Below are 8278 nucleotides of genomic sequence, written 5' to 3'. Positions count from 1 at the left end.
TTTCATATATACAGCTGAAAACATCTCGGTTTGAGTGAATGTTCTGTTAAAAATGAATTGACCATAATTAAGCAAAATATTTGATCAAATTTATTGGATGACATTAGATTAGTAGGAAACAGTAAACAATTTGATACCAGAATCCGGTATTTTGTCTGTGTGAAAGAGGTGAATAAAAAATGTTCATCAAGACCAATATGTAATAGAAGAAATTTGTACACTGCTGAATAGTCTGGAATGTTAAGCTGAGGGATCTTTCAGTGTTACTGGTTTTAATGTGAGACAATAAATCTTACAAAAGAACTTTTTACAAGTAGGAATCCATTTTCCTCAAGTGGCTTTCTCCTGAGGAGACTTACTATGCTGAGCTTTCTCATCCTGTCAGGCTGAGTTCCATCAATTTCTCAGGAAGATTTTCTCATCTCTTGTGGAAATTTGCTTTTCTTAAGGATATAAAATAATGGAGGTACATCCTATAATTTTCTTGTTAATTCAAGCTACAGATTGTGGGTTCAGTATGAAAAGAAGGGTTCTTTATACCTATACTCTCAAGTTTGTTTGTATGAGGAAGTTATTTTCTTTGAAAATGATTTAACCAAGAACAAAACTAAAATTCAGAGCAGGGATAAAGGGAGGATGAAGGTGTTGTTTAGGTGATGGTAGCATCAGGAAGTCCTTTTCTTACTCACAGGAGCTTGTGGAGTTGAAGATAAACTTTTGCTGTGAAATAAAAACAAAACAAGTCACGTTTAGAGGAATGCACACAAGAAACTACGACTTTCCCTTGGAGACACCAAATAAGGACTATTGTGCACACTTGATTACAACTGACTTTACTGAACTGGTGGAACGAGTCAACCCTCTCTAGCCAATAAGTAGTAAGAGCCAAGCCTAGGCATCTGTCTTATGAACCTTTCATAACTTTAAAATGTTCCCCAACTTGACTGTCTGGGAAATGGAAATCTTTTGGTACAATGGGAATCTGAAAGGCTTGTAGTATGCCTGACTTACCTTTGTGAAAGTTTTATTACATTTAGTATCCATTTGGCTTTAGGATTCAAGCATAAAGGAAACATTTTCTTTGTCCAGATTCTGGGAAGAAATAAAAATAAAAATGAGACAGCATTATATTTTAGTCAATCCTGTATTTTTTAAAATAATGACAAGAGTTAAGTATGAAAATAATTATTCCTGGATGAGGTAAAATTTGAACGGAGACATTTTGGATCTGGAATAGGTGATTTATTGCATGAAGCCCAAGAAATTAAAAAAAATTTGTAGATTAATATATGAGAAATGGTGGAATCCAAAGTTGACAGAATTTCACATGCCATAAGTGACTGTTTTGTTGATAACCTTTATACAAATTGGAGAGGGGCCAAATAGCTGACTCCAAGATTGGGTCACTTTTAAAGTTATATCCCAATATTAAAATGTGCTTGTCCATTGAACTCAGGAGAATAAGACAGACTGTAGAAAACACTATGTCATGGACTTTTCATCTGAAAAAAAATTAGTGAATTTTAATATGGAAGAAGTTTCAAAGCTGATTGTTCTCAGTGACATTTTGCCAAACCATCAGTTAGCAAGACTTTTCTTGTCCTAAGAAAGTAAGCAATAACAATAGCAGCAATCAGTTAATGGCTGACGTTTATCAAATATTGTATTTGTAATATATCGATGCTAAGCTTAACAGGTAACATGGATTTTCCTCAATTCATCTCACAAAAATCCTTTACTAGAAGAACTCTTACTCCCTAACCTTCTGCTTAAGAACTTAAAGTTCAGAGAGTGCAAATAATTTATCCAAGATTGTAAGACAATACAGCAAGATTCAAGAAAGGGCTAACTTGACTTCAACACCCATACATTCAGCACCTGCTTTCCAGGAGTATGAGCCCAATAGTTACCAATTCTAGAATGATGCTAAGGGTTTTCCCTGCAGGGGAAAAGGAGGTATCCAAAGCCAAGGGAAACTGGGAGACTGTACTCACTACTGGTGTGACCTCAAAGAAAAACATAATCCCTTCATGTGCCAGGCATCTTAGCTATAAACTGACAAAGAATAAGGGGCCATCCTTCCATCCATCCATCCATCCATCCATCCATCCATCCATCCATCTTCCTTTGAATTTCTATCTTTGTAGATGAAACATAGAGAAATTAGAAGAAATGGGTTCTTAGGATCCTTTTCCAATTTGATTTTTGAGTTCATGATGGAAAAACAGATTTATAGCCACCTGGTACTTCCATCCCTGACTGGTATGAATTTCTCGCAATAATTTGCAGCTTCATTTCTATATGTGGCTAAAGTTCAAAAATGCTGAATTTGACAAGAAGATATATAGTAAAATTTTCACTATTTCAGAACAGTTGATGTTAGGAAAATTGATAGAGGAAATTAGGGTGTGTTACTTCCCTTGGCTGAGAGGTGAGAGGCTTGAGGCCTGAGAGAACAGGAGCTCGGCTGTTTCAAGCAGCTGCTAGACCCACCTGCTCCCAAATACAGCATGCCTAGACTTACTGCTGAGTTTGAGGGCGATAATTGTGTTCTGGTTAGAACTTTCATTGGTAAAGACATTAGTAAAATTTAATGTCATTTCAGTGAAAATTTTTCATATATATTTTTGATAACCTGTATTTCTATTTTACAGGTTGAGGTCCTGGGTCGCCTCCTTAGCACCGCCCATAAAGAGAGTGGGGTGGGGAGGGGAAGGAGAAAGGAAGGGAAAGGGAAATAGAAAAATTTTGTCCCTGAGAAAGATGCTTTGCCTAATGTATCTCTCATTATTCTTGTGTAGAAGAGGCTTTGGAGCAGGGAACCGTGGTGGAGTTCTGAGTCCATCCATCCCTGCCTAATGGCATGTCTCAGGCAGTTGGTTAACCTCCCTAAGCCTCAGTTTTTGCATCTGTAACAGAGTAACAGCTGTAGACATGCCTCAGTGGAGCAGTTTAAGAAATAAAATGAATGAATGAAGGTAAAACATTTAATTTTGGGTTGGTTGAATTTTACAAATTCTCATTATCAGTTTCAGCGATTTAGCAACATTCAAGCAAATCTCTTTGGGATTCTTGTTACCATAATGTATGTTTGTTGGATGTGTATTTCATCTGATTTTGATTGAGAGAAAGATTTTTTTTTTCTTGTAACTTACATTATTTCTTCCTGTGGGCAACCGTTTCCAGGGGGTTTAACTTGAACCCGCTCAACAATGCTTGGATGGATAAGGGTAGAGATTCCTTTAGAACATCTACACTTCCGGTTTGTGTAATGGGTTTCCAGAATACCTGTAAACACAGCATCAGTTATTTTACCCCATTAATATATAACTTAGACCAGAATCATCTTTTATATTGAACATTTCATAAGATTTGAACACGTCAAGTCAGCACTTGTACTTTTGTGATTTTATTTCTGTTTGTTTTGCCTTGAGCGTTTTCAAACATTTTCTACCAAAACTTTAATTAAAATGAAATTAGCTTTTAACAATAATAATATTTACTGAAATTTGTAGTAGCATTGTATTGATATTTAGAGGATTTGAGAATTGCTGCTTTAAAAACATATGACTAAGTTACAATAAATGCCACGTCAAATCAACTGATCTCCACTTCTAACCCAAACTCAGAGGGCAAGATCCTGCTCTAGACCTGCATAAACAGCAACAAGCTCCACCAGGGTTTTTTTTCTCTGATACTCTTCTCACTCTCTCTTCTCTGTGTTGAGAAAATGTATAAATGACATGTCTTCATTCATGCTTAATATGTTGTTTCTCTATCTTAGTCACAAATCATTACCAAATGAAAACCAATAATAAAAATTCACAACTATTTGTATTCAGTCATCATACTTACTAGTTCTAGACATTTTAATTAATAATTTGTCTCATACATTTTCATGAACTCTAAGGGGTTTTTTTTGTTTTTTTTTTTTTAAAGAAATTTATGCTGGAGGTGATGGCTCACACCTATAATCCTAGTACTTGGGAGGCTGAGGAATGAGGACTGAGTTCAAGACCAGCCTGGGCTATATAGTAAGACCCTGTCTCAAAAAAAAAAAAAATCTATCAAATTCTTTTTATAAATGAAAGGGTTTTCTTTCTAAATAAAAGATTTTCAAGGTGTTCACAATTTAGTAGGTTGAACAGGAAATTACATTACAGCTCTATGTTGATGCAGGGAACAGAGCATTTCTGAGTAGCTAACTTGGCCAACAGCAGCAGGAAAGCTTCATGGAATAAGAGAGAAATGAGAGTTTTGAAGAGTGAAAGTGGCACGTGAAGCCAAGAAAAAAGGGAGGGGGTGATTTCTTCACGTTAATACACACTTGTCCTGTAAACCTGGGGGAGGAGGAACTGCTGCATAATAAACACTTGTCCTGTAAACCTGAATAGGGTTTTCCCCACATACACTTCCATTCCTTCAGCCATATAGAAATTTTACCACTTCAGCTAGGTGTTTATCTACTTACACAAAGACAGCTGTTCCCTTAGACTTGGAAATGTTTGATGCAAGAGACCAAGAATTGGTGATGGGAGTAGCATTGAGAGGCAGAACAAAGAAAAGATATGCCAAGAATTATCACAGCAGGAGCTGACTGGCAAAGTTAGCAACATATACACCAAATAGAAATCACATCAGCATTCTAGGGTCTCCTCTTTCTGTAAATAAAAATAGAAAAGCTTCAATTTTCTAGGAATTAAACCACTTAAACACCTTATTCTTAAAAATCTAGAAGCAACTGGGTAGTTTTTTTCCCCAATAGTGAGACTTCCTCCCAATTTTTAATTGAAAAAAAAAAAAAAACCAAAAAACAAAAAACGAATGGTTGAAGACCATTTCTGTTCAAAGGAGAGTGAAATGGTAAGTGAAATTCTCACCATGTCCTGGAGAGAGGCTGCTGACCAACAGGAGAAGCAGGGCTGCGGTGCTGAGCCTCATTCTGCCTGGAGGTGGAGTTCAGACTTCGGCTCTGAGTCCAAGCTATGGGTTCGCAGCTCCAGACTCCTATTTATTTATACCAATCAGGGCCCTCCCACTGCCTGTCTCCAGTAGGTCAGCTGCATTGTCAGTTTTCAAAGCCTCCAAATATTGCTGAGCTTGCTTTTATAGGAAAAAAATTCCTCTTGCAAAATTTATGAATTTGCTTCACAGTGCTGTTAGCATAATAAAATAGTGTTTGAAAATGCAGATTTAAAATGCCAGTAATTTGAAGCTGCAAAAAAGAAGAGAATGGTAACAGCTTGGAGGCTCCAGGGTACTCTCTCATTTGCAGTGCTAGGGACCAAACCCAGGTCTTAGGATAGGCTAGGTAAACATCTACCACTGAGTCTTCTGTCCCAGCCCACTAAGGTACTCTTTAGGAGTAAGGGTATGAATTCCAAAAACTTAGATGCCCAGATGATAGAAAGTTTGAACTGATTTAGGGTCAAATCAAACATTTTATTAAAAAATTTAAAAATTTTAAATTGCATTTTATTTATTTATTTATTTATTTATTTATTTATTTAGTGTGTGTGTGTGTGTGTGTGTGTGTGTGTGTGTCTGTATGTCTGTGCATGCGTGCAGGTATGTATGTACCATGGCACAGGTGTGGAGGCCAGAGGACAATTTGCAGGAGTTTGTTCTCTCCTTTTATTATGTGGGTCCTGGGGATTGAACTATGATTGTCAAGCCTAGCAACAAGTACCTTTATCTACTGAACCATCTCACCAGCCCCAAACATTTTATTTTTAAAATGGCTGATAGGGGCCTTTTTTTGTATTTATTTATTTATTTATTTATTCATTTATTCATTCATTCATTCATTCATTCATTCATTCATTTATTTAATTTATTTAGAGAAAGGATCTCCTTCTAGCCCCAGCTGGCCTGGAACTCACTATGTAGACCAGGCTGGCCTTGGTTTCACAGAGATCTCCCTGCCTCTGCCTCTTGAGTACTGGGATTGAAGGTGTGGGCTACCACACCCAGCTTGGTAGGTACCTCTTTTAAAGAGACATAGATACATTAAAAACTTGGGGGAAATTAGAAAATTATGGAGAAGGTTTTCTCCTTGACTTTGCAATCAAATCAGATTCTTTCTCTAAATTAATTAGAACTGGGAACCTTCATACCTTAGACCTTAAATTGTGGTCAACATCATCAGTTTCATCTAAGAACAAGTTTCAAAAGGTCTGGTGGCTGGCAGATCTGCAGTCCCATCAACTCAGGAACCTAAGGCAGTCTGGCTACAAATTGAATTCAAGACATGTCTGGGCAACTTAGTGAGACTCCATTTCAAAATAATAAAAAGTAAACAGAAGGCTGGGGATATAGCTCAGTGGTAGAAGGTTTGTCTACTAGCATGAGACCCTGGGTTCAGTTCCTAGTACTGAAACAAAACAAAAAACAAATCCTTAGTCCTGCCTTTTGACAAGACCCTCAGGTAATATGAATACATTCGAAAAAGTCTGAGCAGCACAGGCCTGGGCCTGGCAGAGATAAGCCACATAACATGCGGAGACAGTCATTTCAGCATGACCCTATACATTTGAATCATCTTCAGTGTTTATTCGGACAGTGTCGTCTTCCTAATGTGATACTCAGATACCTCACGGACAGTGAGAGGGACAAACAGGCCCCAACATCTAATGTGGAGCAGCAACAACAACCAGGATGCTCTGTGATGTTACTGAAAAATGAAACGCTCTGAAATGGTGAGATGGCATCACTGGCCAAACCTGCCAGTCTAGGCAATCAGTAGGCACTGAACAGAGGCCCGTGCCAGGGCTTTAAATCACTGATGGGATAAAAATCCTCATAGTTTTGAAGCAGTTTGTAATAGAACTGGAGGTAAATGTCACTATGACAAAACTGAAACCATTTTTCTCTCATGCCATTCAGCTCAGCTAGGAAACAGAAACTGATTTTATACTGTGAACAAATGCTTTACCCATTGAACGTCTGCCAGCTTTTGCCTCCACATACCTTTCAGCAGGATAGCAAATTTTACAGCCTGAGGCAAGGCCATGCAGGCTGGGTTTGCGTCCCAACTCCAGCACTTATTTGGCTTGTTAATGAGCCCTTATTAGTGCCTCTTATGACAATGACAGTGGGACTAGAATCAGTGACCCCATGTCAGAGGTCATGTAGGCTGCATCATAGTTCTTGGAAAGTACTTTACTTAATCTCTGGGAAGATTCCATTCAATAAATGTCAGATTTTTAAAAAACCTCTGTGAAAGCACAAACATTTAAAATATATGAAGGAACAGCTTTAGTTTAATTGTGAGTCATTCTTGACGTGAATTAATATGTCACTTAGGTTTCCACTGGACACCTTCATGATTGCTTGAGATTATGACTCCACAAGTTCTCTGGCCAAAGAGCAATTCCTCTTTGAGAGGGACCAGGGACCAATCATATTTTTGTCCCCCCCCCGAAAGAAACCTGTAGAAGTTTGTGTTTGTTACAAATGCACCCAAGTTTTACAAAGGAAGTGGTTTGCTATTATTTTCTTACTTCTATTTGCTTTTAGATAGCTTTATTGAGTTATAACTGAGAGGCAAAGAACTGCACATATTTAATGTGAGGGTTGGATGCATCTGACAAATGCAAACATTGACTTTGGCCACCATTTCCCACTAGACTGAGCTGCTTTCAGCAGTTTCTTGTTTGCCACACAATTGCCTCAAGACCTTTACCTGCGGAAAAGTCATTTGTAAAAAGTAATTAACTTCAAATTCATCTTGCATGCACTGAATCCCACACAAATCTAGAATGTGTCCACCCAAAGCTTTGCCTGTTGAAGTGGTGATTCCCCGCAGAGACTGCTAGGTGGCAGCATTACTTACAAAAACAGTTTGCAGGAAGGAAAAGTTCTGGTTCAGGTAAAGCAGGTCCAGCCTGTGTGCTGACAAGTGGACTTTGTGCATGTTATTTCAATATTCAAAGCATTTTTTTAAAAAAAAATCTGGTTTATTGTTTTTTAAAAAAATATCATGGAAGTTTGAGATCTTTTTAACTAGACTGAAATGTTCATCATGGAGGGGAAGAAAAACCCCTAAAAATCTGAAACAATCCAACAAATTCTGGGTCAATTCCAGTTTCTTGACCTTGAGGTTACAGAATCAAATTGCATGTCAGTTTTCTGGCCTGTGATCACATTTGGCCTCAGCAGCAGCTGGTTTTGAACCTTCTGTGATTAGAAAGTTTTCTGAGTACCGTGAGGCTACCACATACCAATGTCAAAGTGATTGATGATTCAGCATTTTGCTTGCATTTTTAAGGCATAGAAC

At 37.7% G+C, this 8278-nt stretch overlaps 1 protein-coding gene across 1 annotated transcript; it reads right to left on the bottom strand.

The window, feature by feature from the left end:
- Positions 1-275: 275 nt before the first annotated feature.
- Cxcl13 (C-X-C motif chemokine ligand 13) lies at positions 276-4941 on the bottom strand. Its single transcript, XM_008843702.2, has 4 exons — positions 4881-4941; positions 3156-3288; positions 1012-1092; positions 276-720 (listed from the first exon to the last, which is right to left on the bottom strand). Exons 1-4 carry the CDS (start codon positions 4939-4941, stop codon positions 666-668), a joined length of 330 nt encoding a protein of 109 aa, XP_008841924.1. The 3' UTR covers positions 276-665.
- Positions 4942-8278: the final 3337 nt, after the last annotated feature.

Source organism: Nannospalax galili, unplaced genomic scaffold (genome assembly GCF_000622305.1).
Source record: "Nannospalax galili isolate Female #2095 unplaced genomic scaffold, S.galili_v1.0 scaffold440, whole genome shotgun sequence".
NCBI classification, from domain to species: domain Eukaryota; kingdom Metazoa; phylum Chordata; class Mammalia; order Rodentia; family Spalacidae; genus Nannospalax; species Nannospalax galili.
Note: the sequence above shows the minus strand (reverse complement) of the source record. Positions and strands in the feature narration are given on the sequence as shown.